The sequence below is a fragment of the Pezoporus occidentalis genome, unplaced genomic scaffold, assembly GCF_034315485.1.
Source record: "Pezoporus occidentalis ecotype Australia unplaced genomic scaffold, CSIRO_AGI_Poc_V1 ctg86, whole genome shotgun sequence".
NCBI classification, from domain to species: Eukaryota; Metazoa; Chordata; class Aves; order Psittaciformes; family Psittacidae; genus Pezoporus; species Pezoporus occidentalis.
In genome coordinates this window covers 4,187,313-4,205,230 of record NW_026916220.1, presented here as the reverse complement: position 1 = coordinate 4,205,230, position 17,918 = coordinate 4,187,313, and the positions used below count along the sequence as shown (strand labels likewise).

Here is a 17,918-nt window from a genome sequence, read left to right as displayed (position 1 = left end):
GGGCCATCTACAGCTGGCTGCCCAATACCCTGCCCAAATGCCTTTTGATTATTGCCAAAGATGGAGACTCCACAGTCTCTCTGGGTAACTGTGCCAGTGCTCAATTACAGTGGAAAGGTATTTTCTGATGTTCAGAAGGATCCTCTTGTGTTCCAGTTTGTGCCCACTGCCTCTGGTCCTGTCACTGCGCACCACTGAAAGAGCCCAGCTCCATCCTCTCTGCACCCTCCATTTAGGTTTTTACATAGCTATTGAAGAGATCCCCCTGAGCCTTCTCCATCTCCAGGCTGAATTATCACCACTCTTTCAGCCTTTCATCACAGGAGAGATGACATTAGTCTTCTTTGCAGCCAGGACACATTTCTGGTTTATGTTCAATTTGGTGTGCACCTGGGCTCCTGGGTTTCTTCTCTACCCTGCTGCTTTTCATCTGGGTGGCCCCCAGCATGTCCTGGTGCCTGGGGTTGTTCCTCCCCAGGTGCAGACTTTGCACTTCTCCTTGTTAAACTTTGTGAGATTCCTGTCAGCCCATTTCTCCAGCCTCTCTGTGTCCTTCTGGATGGCAGCACAACCTTCTGGTGTATCAGCAACTACTCCCAGTTCTGTATAATCTGCAAATTTGTTGGCGGTATGCCCTGCTTCATCATCCAGATCATGAGAGATGCGTATGTGGCATTATAAACAAAAACAGATTGGAAAAGATAACCAGGAACATCATAAACATGAACAGAAATGGCACAATGAAAGTATAGTTCTATCAAACTACAAGCCATCATCTTAAAACGATCCAAAGAACAAATTTTTAAATTAATAATTAAAGGAATGAACTTTAGCATTCAATTCACCACAAAGGTACAGATTTATGCAGTAAAGCAGCTAGACAAACTCACAAGCAGGAGGTGCATCAAGGACTTGAAAAGATGCCAGATGCAATTTCAGAAGGTTCCTAAACTGTTGAACCTGATTAGACCGTACTCAAACAAAGATCATTCAGTCTTGGTCTGGTTTCCTAGATCTTTTCTGAAACACCTCAAGGCAGCCAGTACCAGTGGACAAGTTTACACAGGTTTCCATCCTGATGTAGCATGAACAACTCAACAGCTCAACCTTCTCAAAACAGTTCACAACCCTGTGCTAGTAAGCGTAAGGTAAAACTTGCTCTGAAGTTTTACTGTTATTATATTGCTTCACTTGTGAGTAATTAAACTATTCAGCTGTTTAAATTGTCTATGAGATAAGCCAAGCATGCACAGATACTCTCTGAATAAATGCAGTGCAGCAGATAACCCAGTGAAGCCAACCAAATTGGTAGCATTTGAATTTTGGTGATGTTCTCACACTTATTGCCTTTTTCTGCCTAGTGGTAAAACCATCACTAAACCAGTCAAAAATAATATAAAAAACCAACTTTGACTTACAAAAACACTTTAATGGTTGAGACGAATTGCTTAAGAAGTAAAAACTACATTAAAAAAAAATAAAGGAGATACATACCTTTGTTTCTGTAGTTTCTTCAGATTGTCCTTCTTTGCTTCTGATCTTTGAAACTGGCAAGTCTGAAATCTGGCTTTCTTGTGATACATCATCCCTAGTATCTAGGGTTCTCAGTTTAGCAGGTTCCATTTCTAGTGTAACATCATTGCTATCTTCAAAGCTGAAGTCAATAAAAGCACACAAAACCGTATTAGTGTATTTTAATTAAAAAAGCATTATTCTTTACGAATCGGTCAGGTTGCATAAAAATTACATAAATTTGACATTAATAACGTGTTTCAGAATATATGCAAAATTTTTGTAATATTTCCAGGATATGAGCTTTAAAATAACTTTTGTAGTACTATTACAAGATGTTAAAATCCCATCTGATTATTAGAACAGACTTTAATATAAACTGTATGTAGAAACTTTTTTTTCTGATTTTCTGTAACAATCTATATTGAGTTCAAAGACACATCTGTCCCTTTGAATGATTCCAATCAAGTATTAAAGCACATAAAATTTTCTGGGAATCTGCATGAAATAACAAATAGTACAACACAGCTAAATACAACAACTGACACATTAAATTCTGAAGCAGCAGTAACAGCTTCATAATGACTTTTTAGGATTTACCACTTCCGTATATAATAAGCTTAATAAACATTCACCAAGTGAATAAACATTACTCCTTCTAGTAAGAGAATGCCCGAAATTGAAATCAAAAGCTTGCCCCCCCCCCCCCCCACGTTCTGCAACAATAAAATCCAAGCAACATACTTTTCCTACAAGAACCATGTTATTACAAACAGACATAAATTCCAAGTGTATAGCAATATTACTTAGCAACATTACCAAGGAGCACTTTGAAAGAAATATTAGGAGTTAGGATAAGCCAATAGCCTCCATGAACACACAAAAAAGTGAAGCAGTTTTGGATGGGATTTTAGTATTAACGTAAATCAATTTTACAAGGGCAGCCCATCAGGGAACACTGAAAGTGTAAAGTAAAAACAGTTTACAAAACCCCAAGAATAGCCCTCAAAAACAAAAAAACCCTGCCCATTCTGTGCCAGCTAGAATGACGATAAGCATGAATAAAACCAATATTAAAACTCTGAACTATTCTTATTTTGCCTAAGCTTTAAGATTTTAAAACATCACCCAAGATTTTAAACATTACCTGCGTAAGTTGACATCACTTTCTCTCTCCATTACGTCATCCACTGGTAAACAGGACTCTGATCCCTCTTCCTCTGTAACAGCAGTCTCATCTTGTTTTCCTTCTGTAACATTGTTCAGTTCTTCTCTACAGGTAGCATGATCATCTTCGTTTGCATCACATACCACACTTTTTTCTGCTACTGAATAATAATTAAACCAATTTGGACATTCTGGGCAAATCTTACAATTCCAATTCTCAAATCCTAGCTACAACAAAGCAAGAGTTACTTTAAGAGAAAAAAATTCCAGCAGAAAATGCTTAAGTATTAAGATTTAAGAGAACTGTTCTCAGCTAAAATAAAGTATGTTTAGACTTAGCATGAAAGCTGATTTTGAAAGGCATTGCTCCACAACCTCCCAACATTGATCAAAACTCAAGTTCTTATTTGTTTAAGTTTGCAATGTTTTTATGTAAAATTTGTATTTGAATATTTGAAAGTGAGCATTTTTGCCTCTTACTTTTCTTAGAGGACTTCCCTTCAGCAATTTTTGGAGGGACAGCCATTTCTTCTGGAAGATTCTCCCCTTCCTGTTCAAGATCATCTTTTTTCTTCTTCTTCCTCTTCTTTTTTGCTAACACTGGCTCTAATGCAACCTGTTCTTCTGCCTGTTCAGAAATGCCCAAAGATTCCTCATTTTCTTTCTCAGCCACCACAGCATCAGAAATTCTGGCTTCATGAGAACCATCTTGATCAGCAGCAGCTTCTGTGCTGGCAGCTTTTGCTCCTGAGACAAAATAGTTCCTGTTTAATACTGGTGAAGTATTATGCAACCTAACTAGCAAAGATATTTCCACTAGCAACATCTTGTTAATTCATACAACACTGCACATATACTGCCAGGAAAATGAGCAGGACCATAAGAAGCCAGTCACCGACTTACCAGAAAAGCTTCAGCATAGATTAACTGCAACACTAAACACATTCTGCACATGGGACAACACTTCACCAGGGTAGTCAATATAAGATATAAAGCCAATTTAGTAAATGTTTTTGTTCCTATCCTTTTTAGCAAGTTGCACAGACACCACAAAAAGCAGGTACTGCTATTCCTGAAAAGAACTGTGTCTCTTCAGAAAGAAGTGATGATAGCTGCAGAAAGTATGCCATGAAAAAGCAATTTTAATCATTTAAATTTTTAATCAATAAATGTATAGTAGTTAATAATTTCTTATTTATATAAGAAAGATATATTATTTTCTAGTTAATAAGTCACAAATTTTCTTCTGGGTTTAACAACTTTCTAAATTTCTCCTCTCTCTCCTTTTCAGGATATTTTGTCTTCATCTTATATTTATGCAGAACATCAACCACCAAGAACCTTTCCCTATTCTTACACAAACCATTTCCCCTGTAATTAAAAAATCTAAAATGCAAGAGAAGTAGAAAGGCATACTCACATTCCTTTACACATAAAGTACTTTTAATCTACCACTGAAGTCTACAAACAGGATTCTGTATGTGGCTCTAAATCCTAATAGGTGGAATATTTTACTTAATCAAATCTGAAATCAAGAAAAGCAGCAACTATGTCAATGTTAACACTTAAAAAGCAATGTAGCTTCCTAGCTAGCATCCCCTTTAAAAACGTTGCTCACTTGTTTGTTCCACAATACCACTTACGAAGAAAATGGGTCCTTGTGGAACAAACAAATGAACAACCTCACAGAATTAGCAGGGAATTTATGAAATGGTGTCACTGTAACTGTTTCTAATTTAGGCACATCTCTGAAAGATCCCTTAGAAAGTACTGAGGTAATACAACACTATATGGTGATCAACAGTAACTAAACAAAATCTTTACCCTTTATTTTGAACAGACCAGAAAACCAAGACAACTCTTACAAGACTTCTTGAAAAGAATCACACCATTCAGACTCAGGGAGTCAAACTATAATTAAAGGAGAAACAGAACCACTAAAAGAAGAGAGCTTAAAAAGTAAGAAAAAATTAAATTAAAAGTCACAAAAGAGCTTGCCAAATACAGTTTAAGCCCAAGGATTCTAGAAGTGAATTTGCTAGCAACTCATGAAGACACTTATCAACTGTTAAATTAGAATATCCTGTTTAGAATATCAGTGCTTCAGACTGTGGAAGAGAATTGATTTCAGGGTAGTCTCAAATGCCTGTCCAGAGAAAAAACTCATCTCAGGAAACAGGCTGCTACCAGTCATCATCATCTCACACATCAATAAACTACATCTGAAAAAGTTTCTCTATGTAGCCAGGATCCTCTTGCCCTCTCTGCAACAGGGTACAGAAAGATTCCCCGTGTGATTTTTCCCCTGCTGGCAACAAATTACTGACCACTGCTCTGTGAATGCTATCTTAAGCATTCTTTTGATGTACCTTCTGGCTTCTTTCGAGGCCTTGGAGGCTTCTTCTCCCTTGCCTTCTGGCTTTTAACAGTCTTATGCTTCCTCTTTTCCTCATCTGCTAAGACCTTCTCAAGCAACTGGGCAAAGAATTCCAAGTCAAAAGGCCGCTTCTCTTCTATAAGATTAAAGGAAACAAACAAAAAATATTTCAAAGTTGATAATTTTTCCAAGTTTCTGCTTTGTAAAATAATCAGTGGTATATGTTACGATGCTAAACAGCAAAGGTTATATAAATTTAAACAAAATTCTTTCTTAAAATAATTTCTGTATCACTTGAGCAGGGTCTAGAGTTGACATATATATGGATTATGATAGCTTGGTTTTGAAAACAAATAGTAATAAGGTTACAGTACTTAGTAGTTTAGAAAACTGAAGAAGTGATGATACAATACACAAATCGTGCTATAATGTCAAATAATGTATTAACATGCTGCTCTAGGACTTATGTATGAAAAAAACACTACAATTTAATGACTCATTGTAGGGTGGGGTACATTTACTTTACTTACTGAAAGCTTTGTCTATCCTCCATCCATTAGCTTTTTCCTCACGTTTGAATTTGTTCTAAAAGCAAAGGTATAACTGTCCTTTTTAGTAACATTATATTGTACAAAATGGCAGATCAAGATAAGCTTTCAATGCAACAAATTTCCTACCAACTAGAATTGTTAAATTTACAAGCACACTCACAGAATACAAGTTTGTAATTAATTTTACATTTAAAATCTGTCACCAATAGGTAACACCAGTCATTTTTTTATTATTATTTTCAACATTTTTGTTCTTACTTCACATCTAAGCAGGGTCTGAAATATCAAAGATTTTCCCAGCTGGATACCATGAAAGAGGCCACACAGACAACCCTCACCAAACATCCAATTATGTTTATTAGCATTCTTCAATTAAAAGAAAATAGAGACAAACTGTGTCTAGGTACGCTAGATTCACTGAATATTGACTGGAATTCAGCTCAGCATATTAATGTTTCAGATACTTAATACCTCTTGGGAACAGGTATTGATGAAAGCATTGCTACAGATCCAACTTAACATCAAAATTATCAATACTAATAGAGGAAGCATAGGAATAACAAATGAGAAAAAAGCAAAAACAAACATTTACTTGCTTTATTGAGTGCTTTAATTTTTACCTTAATTTCTGCTCTGTCTCTATGAGGGAACAGCCTTCCAATCAAGGAGAAGTCTGTTCCTACCATACTGATTGCTAAAAAGAACATGTCTGTTTCTGGAGTGAGGGGGGAAAAAAAAAGAAAGAAGATTCACACACTTAACTATTTAGTTAACCATCCTTCTGGCTACCCAAAATAAAATCACCAAACTTAATGCAACCAGGTTGGTAACTTTAAGGATATCTACTGTTGCTGCAAGTTCAGCTCAGCTGGAATATGTGTATTATTTCACCTAAGTACTTCTAATAATGTATCTAATAACATTGCTGACTGGCCTTTTAACAAAAAGAACTATCTAATCTGTTATAAAACTGCAGAACATGAAAAGAGAATCCAAAATCTGAAATTACACTTCTGATAAGGCAGACTGGATTTCCACAGTGTCTAAACATCCACGACAGAAGGAAATCAGAGACAGCCTTCATGTCACAAGGCATTGTTTTTTTTTTTTAAAAAGGCCAGTTTTCACAGGAAGCGTCAGAGCTCTGCTTATTCTAAGCATTTGTAGGGTTGAGACTACGTCACGCAAACAGATTCATTTACTCCACTAGAAATAACAATTGCTGAGTACAAAGCATAGATGGAAAAATAAGATTTTTTTGCAGACTCAAAACTTGGAAACCAAAATACGCTCACCTTTATTTGACCATGGTTTTGTGTAACAACTTCTCCTGAAGCTAGAATATGTAGTTGTAGAACCACGTTCAAAGATGGGGTCATTTTCTTCAACAACACATGGACCTTTTGTTCTTAGAACTTCTACAGTTAAACTGGAAAAGCAAACACACACAGAGATTTATCTGAAAACAATGCTAACAAGACACATAGTAGATGTTTACAGGCCAGCCACAAGCCAGTGTTTGTACTGTGTAATCAGGTTTAATAATTACATTAACATGCATTTAATGAGACAATGCAGCAAAAAATCATTATCCTAGCCCAGCCTGTACACATAAATATGATTTTTGTAAGCTACAGTATAGACAGGCATAATTAACTTAAATAAAAGAAAAATGCTGTCTTTTTAACATTCAAGAAAATTTGCAAAACCACAAGACCCTCCCCATATCCTTTTCAAATACGTTCGAATTTTTTTACCAGGACTGCTCTATCCTTGGGCTACATCTCATGCTAATAATACATTTGGGGAACTCAATAATCTGATAATCATTACTTAAAAAAAAAAAGCCATATTCTAAGCTAAATTACTGAAAACAGATTAATAAATCTCTATATAAATATATAAAGCAGCAACATGCAAGATGCAAAGCTGGAGCAAGTCATACTGACAGCCAAATAATAGTAAGCAGACACACATACTGTGAGAAAAAAAAAGAAAGTTAACTAAAAAGAAGGCATTCAGAAGTTTGACGAATATTCAGTATTTGTTCACTATAACAAAATATGACATCTTACGCTCCATCTCCTTCTCCAAAAAACAGTTTTCATAGAGAAAGTCTGCACAACTACAGCTCATATTTTGTCACATGTTTGTACTGCTTCCTAAGCTAGGAGAGATCAGCTCTCAGCATTTTTCCCCATCCAAAGTAACTGTTCTCTATTCACAAACTAAGCAGCAATGTACTGTATATTGTGCATGAATCAGGCACAGAATTTGTTACCTTTCTTCATCCAGAATAATTGAACCATCTTCTGCTACTTTCACACGAGGAACTAGAAGTGAACCATCCTGACTCTCCTCCCCATTCTCTATTTCATCATCCTCCTCCTCATCTTCATGATCAGCAGTACTTTTCTCTTCCTGTCTAAAATTTTAATAGATGAAGCAAAAATATTAGTTTTGTTAGTATTTTGAATTGCTGCTCTGTATGCCAGACATTTAACACTTTAATGAGCCACCCAGAAATTCAAGCCATCAGGAAGTTAGTGAGTACATGAACTCTAGAATCTGCTTTTATTCTACTGTAAAATGGACAAATCCAAAGCCACAATACTGAAAGCAAAATGCTCTTTAACCACCCTCCCCTCCCAAACTGCAATTTCTTATAAATATGGGCTGTGATATTGAAACAGTAAAAAAAACCCAACCAAACCCCAGAAAACAAAAAAGAAACCCCTCACAAAAAAAAACACCCTTACTATCACCACAGAAACATGGGGTTTAACATCAGAAAATTTTTTGATTATGACTATTTCCATCACCAACTTACTCTTTCATTTGACTTTGTGCAGAGCTTTTTTCTGTTCTATTTTCTTCTGCCACTGAAGACCTAGAATTTTATAAAAAGGTAGAGATGTTTGTACAGATAGATTTCTGCTTCATTCCACAAAATCTGCTTTATTAGGTAATACACAAAGACACACAAAGGTTTTTTTCAATTCTTTGTACCACATCTAGACTTAGGTCTAATTGAAAACCACCACTGCTGAATGAATTTTGTGTTTTTTTTTTTTTTTGTATAAGCAAGGACAAAAAAAAGATATTTCAAGATGTAACCCACTGTAAAGGTACAGAGAATGTGAGAGCATCTGGTTCATTACCTGCTTAAGGATTCTTAAGTCTAAAACAAACAAACAAACAAACCCCATAAAACAAGGGAAGTGATAATACAGAAGCATGTAAACATTAAGAAATAGGTGGTGACAATACCAGAAAACTGATCTGCTACTGAAAGGACTTAGATAGCTGTATTTGTGTTTATGTGACTTTTTTTGGTAGACACAGCAAAAAGGCCCTGCTCTGCCTGTGACAGTCTGTGCAAGCCAGCTATATTCGTATTCCCTGTGTATATGCACTTCTGGATTCTCACTCAGCCTTGCTACTAGCAAAACCTGCAAAGGGAACAGTAGCAGCTATATCCATCCAGCTGGAATGGAAAGACCTCAGGGGTCTTATGTGCATTTTGCACTTCATCACCTGGAATGGAGAAATGCTTAGCTTCCTGCAGTCCACTAGATTGGGCAGGCAGTCATAACATCCCTTAGAGCCATAACTAAAAGTTTAACAGTAGCTAATAAAATAAAACAAAACAAAAAAAAACAACCAACCAAAAACCAACAAAACACAAAAATAACCCCAAACAAAAACCCACAAAAATATTTCTGTTATTCTGCATTTGCAGAGATAAATCAACACTGGAGACAGGTTCATGTTTTCATATTTCAATAACTATGCTAATCTCCATTCTTATTTTTGTGTGAAGACCAAGTATGTGTGCAAATGTCTAAAAGCTTTTGTTACAATACTGCACCTAATACTCCAGATTTAAGAATTCTCAATTTCATATTAAATTGGTAGAAAAAAGAAAAATCATTTAACCTAAGGAAACAGAAAATGGTCATACTTACTTCATAGGATTGTTTTCTGGCAGATAGTATATCAAGTCTCTCATGGTCATTTTAGAACGATCTGGTGGAGAACGCCCCTCAATTATTGGAGGCTTCTGTTTCAACTGTTTCCACATAACAAGATAAAAATGCCCTTAAATTCACACTGAAAGTACTTTTCTGTTTTACAAATGAATATTTTTATTTATTTACAGAGCACCCCATTCAAGGAGGTTTGTTGTTCCTCCCCTCCCTCCAACGTTATCTTAAAAGTCAGAGAGAACACCTCTGACTTAAGTAACTTACCCTCTCAAGAGAAATTTAATACTTGGCACAAGTGAAAAGTTGTTAAAAATTACAAACTTTGGTCAAAAATCGAGTTGAAAAGATATGAGGAACCCCAAATACCCAGCTTTTAAATCATGTTTTCCAATTGTATTACCAACTGTAAAACTTAGAACTGCAGGTCTCATGCGAAAAAGGCTTATGGGGCTAATCAAAAGATATATATAATTCCCGTATTATGAGTGAATACAGTTCTACTACTGCTTATAAACAGACTACATACACCTGTAAGAACACAGACTATTAGCAGTATGCAACTAATGAGTATCAGAAAACGCCTCTGCAAAGAGATAACATATGTTAGGTGCATCACACATTTGCCCTTCACAGATGAGCACTACTGAACACAGAGGCCTACCATCCGCTCTTTCTTCAGCTCTTCTTTAAGCATTTCTCTTAACTTCTGAGCTTTGAGGACCCTTTCACGGTCAGAACATACTCGTTTCTCTTTTAAACGAGCAGGTTTCGCACGTAACTTCTCCTGTGTTCCTGATCTTTCCTGTGTTGGTCTCTCCTTGAGTGGGGACGGTACATTCTTCTGCAAGGTATCATCACTTTTTTGAGCAGTTACATCTACAGTTTGCTCTTCATTTGCTGATTTATTTAGTGGGGAATTCTGTGGCACTTGTGGTACAGGTATTTTCTTTTCGGGCAGCATAAGGGACTCTGAAGAGCTTTCAATATTACTCTCTTCTGACGGAGAGGAATCTTTCTGAAATGAAGCACTGCCTTCAGGAGCCTGTGATGCCTGCCCCAGTGGTTTCGATGCTAAACGCTGAGCAGATGAAGGTCCAGCTCTAGGTTTCAGATTGGGCACGGTGGAAATACGTCTTCTTCTCTGCACATGCATCTCTGCAGGTTTACTAGCTTCTCCAGCACCATTCGATCTATCAGCCTTGTCATCACTGAAAAATTTAAAGGAGTATTCTGAAATACTTTACAGTGACAGATTCATAACTCATACTTTCAGCATATGTTTATGCACCAATCAGTATGAATGTAGTGCTAGAGAGAAAAACAGTTACATAGAAGCCACAACACTAGAACCAGCCTGTAGCTAGTAATTCCTCATAAACTTGCTGGCTACAAGAACTGGTATATTATTTTCTAATACTAGTTATTAATGTTACTGTTACAAGCTAGTTGCCTAGTAATGCTAAACTCACATGTTCCTATACCCCCCAGCCTGCTTTTTGAAATGCTGTCTACTCTCAGCTGAGAATGCCAAACATCACAGTACATACTAAGAATAATCCAATAAAGATATACACAAGTAATTTGATGTTTTTTACAACTATCTATCTGAACGTTCCTCTTATACATTTGTAAGGACATGACACGTAAACTGTGAATGCAAAAAAAACCCAACAAACCTTCACCAGTCACAGAATCATAGAATAGTTAGGATTGGAAAGGACCTTAAGATCATCAAGCTCCAACCCCCTTCTCTTGGGCATGGACATGTCACCCCCGACCATGTCAACCAAGGCTCTCTCCAACCTAGCCCTGAACACCATCAGGGATGGAGCATTCACAGCTTCCTTGGACAACCCACTCCAGTGCCTCACCACCCTCACAGTAAACAACTTCCTCCTTATTTCCAATCTAAACTTCCCCTGTTTACGTTTGAACCCGTTACCCCTTGTCCTATCACTACAGTCCCGAACAAAGAGTCCCTCCCCAGCATCCCTACAGGCCCCCTTCAGATACTCAAAGGCTGCTATGAGGGCTCCAAGCAGCCTTCTCTTCTCCAGGCTGAACAGCCCCAACTTTCTCAGCCTATCTTCATACGGGAGGAGCTCCAGTCCCCTTGATCATCCTCATGGCCCTTCTCTGGACTTGTTCCAACAGTTCCATGTCCTTTTCATGTTGAGGACACCACAACTGCACACAATACTCCAAGTGAGGTCTCACAAGAGCAGAGTAGGGGGGCCAGGATCACCTCCTTCGACCTGCTGGTCATGCTCCTTTTGATGCAGCCCAGGATACTGGCTGGCTTTCTGGGCTGCGAGTGCACACTGAAACTTGGCTCATGTGAAGTTTCTCATTGACCAACACCCCCAAGTCCTTCTCTGCAGGGCTGCTCTGAATCTCTTCTCTGCCCAACCTGTAGCTGTGCCTGGGATTGCTCTGACCCAGGTGTAGGACCTTGCACTTGGCATGGTTAAACTTCATGAGGTTGGCATCAGCCCACCTCACAAGCGTGTCAAGGTCCCTCTGGATGGCATTCCTTCCCTCCAGCGTATCAACCGAACCACACAGCTTGGTGTCATCGGCAAACTTGCCAAGGGCGTACTCAATCCCACTGCCCGTGTCACCAGCAAAGATGTTAAACAAGAGCGGTCCCAAAACCAATTCCTGAGGGACACCACTCATTACTGGTCTCCAGTTGGACATTGAGCCATTGACCACAACTCTGTGTGTGGCCATCCAGCCAGGTCTTTATCCACCAAGTGGTCCAGCTATCAAATTGATGCCTCTCCAATTCAGAGACAAGGATATCGTGTGGGACAGTGTCAAATTCTTTGCACAAGTCCAGGTAGATGACATCAACTGCTCTACCCCTGTCCATCAGTTCTGTAGCCCCATTACAGAAGGCCAACCACCTCGTTGTTTTTCATTTGCCTTAGGATGCCTTCCAGGAGAACCTGCTCCAAGATTTTGCCAGACACAGAGGTGAGACTTGACTGGTCTGCAGTTCCCCAGGTCATCCATTTTCCCCTTCTTGAAAATGGGGTTATATTTCCCTTTTTCCAGTCATTGGGAACTTCACCTGACAACCATGATTTTTCAAATATGATGGACAATGGCTTAGCAACTTCATTTGCCAGCTCCTTCAGGACCCACAGATGGATTTCATCAAGTTCCATGGACTTGTGCATGGGCAAGTTCTTAAGATAGTCTCAAACCAGATCATCTTCTACAGTGGGCCCAAGGTCTTCATTCTCACAGTCCCTGCGTCTGCCTTCCAGGATTTGGGTGGTGTGGTCAGATCATTTGCCACTGAAGACTGAGGCAAAGAAGTCATTGAGAACCTCAGCCTTCTCCAAATCCAGGGTAGCCAGTTCTCCTGATAGATTCCGGAGGGGGCCTGCATTGATCCTAGTCTGTCTTTTATTTGCTATGTACCTATAGAATCCCTTCCTGTTTTCCTTAACATCCCTAGTCTGTCCCCCATCACTGTCCTCCCTTTAACCCTGACCCACAAACTCTCTGTTAACTGATCACCTGTCCCCAGACAGAGTTCCATACTCTCCAGCCTATCCCTAACATAAAGGGCAACTCCCCCTCTGTCTGCAGGGCCTGTCTTTTCTAAAGAGCCTGTAACCTTCCATTCCAACACTCCAGTCATAGGAGCCATACCACCATGGTTCTGTGACACCTATGATATCACACCCCTGAAGACATGCACACAACTCTAATTCCTCTTGTTTGTTCCCCATGCTACGGGTGTTTGTTTAGAGGCATCTGAGCCGAGCTCCAAATGAAGCCTGCTCATTGGCTGGAATATCTCTGCACTGCTCCAAGAATTTCTTATAGGTGCTGGCAACTGACTGGGTGTGTTGGGATGGAATGATGCCCCCCTCCCTCAACACATCTAGTTTAAAGCTTTATTGATCAGCCTGGCAAGCCTCCTACCAAAACTGCTCTTCCCCTTCATTGACCAGCTCCACCAGCCTCCAGTAGACCTGGGCTCTCAAAGTGAGTCCTGTGTTCTAAATACCCAAACCCCTGACTATGGCACCACTGTTCTAAGCATTTATTAACCTGGCCAATCCTCCTAGCCTTTTTAAGGTCTTCCCCTTTATCCTGGAGAATTGATGAAAAGACAATCTGAGCTCCAGAGCCCCTAACCACCTCCCCCAGGGCTCTGTAGTCCTTCTTTATGCTCTCCAGGCTACTGTTACCTATATCACTAGCACCCACATGGATCACTAGAAGTGGGTAATAGTGGGACTTACTAGCAGAGGCAGCCTCTCCGCAACATCCCTGATCCAAGCCCATGGCAGGCAACACACCTCCCTTGAGACTGGGGAGGGCCGACAGATGGGTGCCTCTGTGCATTTCAAAGTAGAGTCCCCTATAACTACGACCCACCGCTTTTTCGTAGCGGCACCATTAGAGATCATCTTTACCAGTGCATCAGCCAGTTGTTCATGTTGTGCGTTTCCTCATTACCCCCCTGCAGAATTGCGAAGCGGTTCTGGGTGGGGACATCAGATTTAGGAGGAAGCCCCTTGCTTTTAATTGTCCTCTTCCTCCTTTTTTTCTGTTGGTTTCTTTTGTTGCTGTTTCCCAGCTTCCTGGGTTAGTGGACTCCTTCTTTCCTTCATGAGCTACAGTGGACGCTTGAGGCCCCTGCACCGTTTGGGCCGGGAGCAAGCATTCCTGCTTCCACTCAGCTACCCTGACATCTCTCAGCCTATTGACAGCATCCCGCAGCTCAGCCCCTGCTGCAGGAGGACCTCCACCGGGGAGCACCGAGCGCAGCCCTGCCCGTTGTGCACCCTCCCCTCACCAGACCCGTGCAGGCACTCTCTACACCCCGAGCTCTGCACTGCAGCCTCCCCTCTCATCGGCTCTGCCTGGGCGCCTACGCTGGCCACCGCCGGGGCAGCCAGAGCAGAGCTCCCGGACCGGGCTCTGGGCATAAGGCGACGGCTCACCAGCCCCCTCCCTTGCCCGCGCGAACTGCCGCACCACGCCCCCTGGGGCGGGTTTTTAACCAGTTAGGGCTGGTGCCGTCCCTCCTGGCACCGCCCCCCGCGAGCCGCCGAGCTTTGCTACGCTGCTGGTTATGCGTAACTACATCAGAAATAGCATTTTAGGGGCAAAAAGGTTCAGCTTTCCTGGAAAGCTTTCTTAAATATTTTTCCATCCCTTATGCAGAAATCATTTTCAAAGTGCAAGCACAACTGCCAACCACTACAGTGTGCAGTCTGTAGACTCCTGCCGTGTTTGGCTCTCTGGCCGTTGCTTACAGTAAGGCAGCAGAGAATCATAATTGAGTCACAAAGAGTTGTTTTAATTTTACATTGGAACTAAGCCTTGTACCTAAGGACAACCACACCCATGGTTCACTTAGCTATCATCAAGGAGAGTCACAAGAAAATGCCTTGGAAGGCATAGAAGAACATAAACCCAGAGAGAAACTTCCCTCTCCAGCTACCGTCTACTATTCAGACAAATGCTGCAGATGATGTTGTGTTTAACAGCCTCTCTTAAATGGCTGAATCAATCTGTCCTACACCGTGAGCTCATATACATTTTTAGTGCACAGAACATCCCTCAGCAAGTTTAGCTCTATGTTCAGTATGAACAACTTTCAACACAAACTGTCTTAAGTTTTTTATAACTGCTCCACTTTTTCTTCAAAACAAGTGGATGTACACCTAGATACTTTCCACATTTATTAAAATATCCTGCAAGCCTGTTACTTATATGGCAAAGGTCTACTTTTTAACCCATGTGAACAGATCCCTTAGAATATTCTCCCTCTCAGAACAGCACTGATGTCTAGTTTTGGAACTTACAAGTAATTTACACTGAAACATACAAATCTTTAATAAATCTGCTGAATCAGCAACAGTACCACGCAACTGAAAAATAACAATTATAACTTCATTTAAAAAAAAAAGTATCAAATAACAAAAGCTCCAGTAACCTGATTTCTGCAACACATAAATTTTATAAATAAAAACTGAAAGAAAAATATCCCTATACATCCTTATAGCACAAGTTTAAGCATAAAAGATGTAAAATGTATTTAAGTATAAAAGATGTAAAATACAAGTTGAATTAAAGGCAGCATGTGTCTACTAAAGATATGCCATGCTAGTTAGTCTGACACCAGAATTTTTAGTCACAGAAGACTGTAAGATGACCTTGTATTATACCATTCAGGATGACTTTCAACCAAAATAATAGAGGTATTCATGCAGAATGCAAAACCAGCTAGATAAAAGCGAGAAGGTTATTCTGGAAAGCAGTTACCAAACTGGGGAAATGTCCTGAGGAACTGGTCTGTACTGCCTATCCCAGCAAGCAAGCAGCAGTGTGTGGGCCTTTAGGGGGTTAGCCCCCAACAGGGCAGTCCTGAAGGACTGACTGAGCCTAGGATCAACTTTACCATGCACTTTAACTGCAATAAAAAGCACTTAAAAAAATAAACCAAAGAGGAAAAGGCAGATAGTTCTCCCTTGCTAATGCATGAAGAAGTGAAAGCAAAACAGCGCTGTAAGGACGCAAAATCAAAGTCATTCAGTTATGGAATGCTTTTTTTTTTTTTTTTGCTGTACACAACAAACTGGAGCTCCCAGCTACTACACTGCCATTAAAAATGAGTACTGGAACACACTAGTCCCCTCCTTTGCAGTCTTAACTTACATATTGTTTCAAACACCTGCAGTGGAACTGCAGTAAGAAACGCAGATTTTGCTTAGGTTGCAAATGCGTCAGACACCCAGAAGTTGTCCGATTGCAGTCACCAGGCACCAAATAGAGCGCAGAGCTGCACCTCTATTTCAGGAGTTTTCAAGGGGGGACACCACCAAAACAAAGCAGGTGTTACGCGGAGACGGTAAGTCGCGACAACGAGCGTTACCGGAGAGACAGTCACCGCTACATCCCAAGGGCACCGGGGCAGGGTCCTCCCCCGACCCGTCCCGCTCCCGGGGATCCACAGACGGGCTGTGGCAGCGACCTAGACCAAACCCGCCGAGGAATCGCACAGCGTGTATGGCCCAACCCCATCCCCGAGCTACCGCGGGCCTCGGTGGCACTCACCTCTCAACCCGCGGCGCGGCCGGCGGGGGCTCGGCCACGGCTTCCACCGCAGACTCTGATCCGGTAGCTGCCGGGGAGCCCGAGGCATGAAGCTCCGTGTCCGCCGCGCTGCCGGCAGTGCTGCTCGCGGCGCTGACAGCGGCGCTGCTGCTAGCGGAGCTGACGGCGCTCCTGACCCCGGGCCGCACGTTGGGCCGCACATTGAGCCGGGCCCGGCGGAACATGGCGGTGGCGGTGAAGACGACGGCGTCAGCGCCGCGCGGCTCGGTAGCGCCGCGAGCTCCGCCGCCTCACGGCATACCACCCGCCTCGCGCTCGGCGAGTACACAGCGTCATCATCGCGCGGCGGCAGGAAGCGGAGGGGCGGGGCCGCGTAGGGAGCCGGCGGGGAGAGGGCGCGGTGGTGCTGTACGGAGCCGAGTTTCCTGTTAGAAACGCCTGGTGAGCCGCTTTCCAGGCGTTAGTTGTGCCCACTGTGCCCCCTTTGAAACGAGCAAGGCGGGTTCTTGCGGCTGGAAAGGGTTTTTCAGTGGGAGGACTTGGGCGGTGCTGATCAAAGCGCTCTTGGGCGAGGAAGAGGAGGGGTTTGCTCTCGGCCTGTAGGGCCCGAAGAAGGAGGGGCTGCCAGAGAAAGCAGCAGATGGGCGGCTTGAGGGTTCTTTAGTTTCGCTTTGTGTGCTTTTGTTGTCCTGTTTAACTTTCTGTGGTGATTTTAACTGACAACGATCTGCTGCAGCGATTCCTTTATCCACCTTGATACCAAATAAAGTACGTTGCTGTGTATAGAGAGATAGTAAGACTTCAAGGACTCTTAGCACTACTGAGGCCGCACCTTGAATCCTGTGTTCAGTTCTGGGCCTCTCATTACAAGAGAGACATTGAAGTGCTGGACCGGGTCCAGAGAAGGGCAGCAAAGCTGGTGAAGGGTCTGGAGCACAAGGCTGATGAAGAACAGCTGAGGGAACTTGGCGGGGGCTAGTCTGGAGAAGGGTCAGGGGGGACATTATTGCTCTCTACAACTGCCTGAAAGGAGCTTGTAGTGAGGTGGGGTCAGTCTCTTCTCCCAAATAACAAGCAATAGGACAAGAAGTAACAGCCTCAAGCTGCACCAGGAGAGGTTTAGGTTGGATATTAGGAAAGATTTCTTCACAGAGAGGGTGCTCAAGCATTGGAAGAGGCTGCCCAGGGCAGTGGTGAAGCTCATGGAAGCGTTCAAAGAGGCCTTCAGTGATA

At 41.6% G+C, this 17,918-nt stretch overlaps 1 protein-coding gene across 1 annotated transcript in view; it reads right to left on the bottom strand.

Annotated features, from left to right (window-relative positions):
• Nucleotides 1-16,934, bottom strand: part of BDP1 (B double prime 1, subunit of RNA polymerase III transcription initiation factor IIIB) — a 49,751-nt gene extending 32,817 nt beyond the window's left edge. Inside the window, exons 1-12 of the mRNA XM_062604473.1 lie at nucleotides 16,686-16,934; nucleotides 10,258-10,804; nucleotides 9,576-9,679; nucleotides 8,438-8,497; nucleotides 7,889-8,032; nucleotides 6,903-7,036; nucleotides 6,228-6,322; nucleotides 5,587-5,641; nucleotides 5,049-5,192; nucleotides 3,160-3,426; nucleotides 2,660-2,840; nucleotides 1,495-1,654 (exon numbers count right to left, since the gene is read on the bottom strand). Coding sequence (XP_062460457.1) covers nucleotides 1,495-1,654; nucleotides 2,660-2,840; nucleotides 3,160-3,426; nucleotides 5,049-5,192; nucleotides 5,587-5,641; nucleotides 6,228-6,322; nucleotides 6,903-7,036; nucleotides 7,889-8,032; nucleotides 8,438-8,497; nucleotides 9,576-9,679; nucleotides 10,258-10,804; nucleotides 16,686-16,909 — 2,115 coding nt within the window. The 5' untranslated portion in view covers nucleotides 16,910-16,934. The remainder of the gene's footprint in view (nucleotides 1-1,494; nucleotides 1,655-2,659; nucleotides 2,841-3,159; nucleotides 3,427-5,048; nucleotides 5,193-5,586; nucleotides 5,642-6,227; nucleotides 6,323-6,902; nucleotides 7,037-7,888; nucleotides 8,033-8,437; nucleotides 8,498-9,575; nucleotides 9,680-10,257; nucleotides 10,805-16,685) is intronic.
• Between the last annotated feature and the right edge of the window lie 984 nt (nucleotides 16,935-17,918).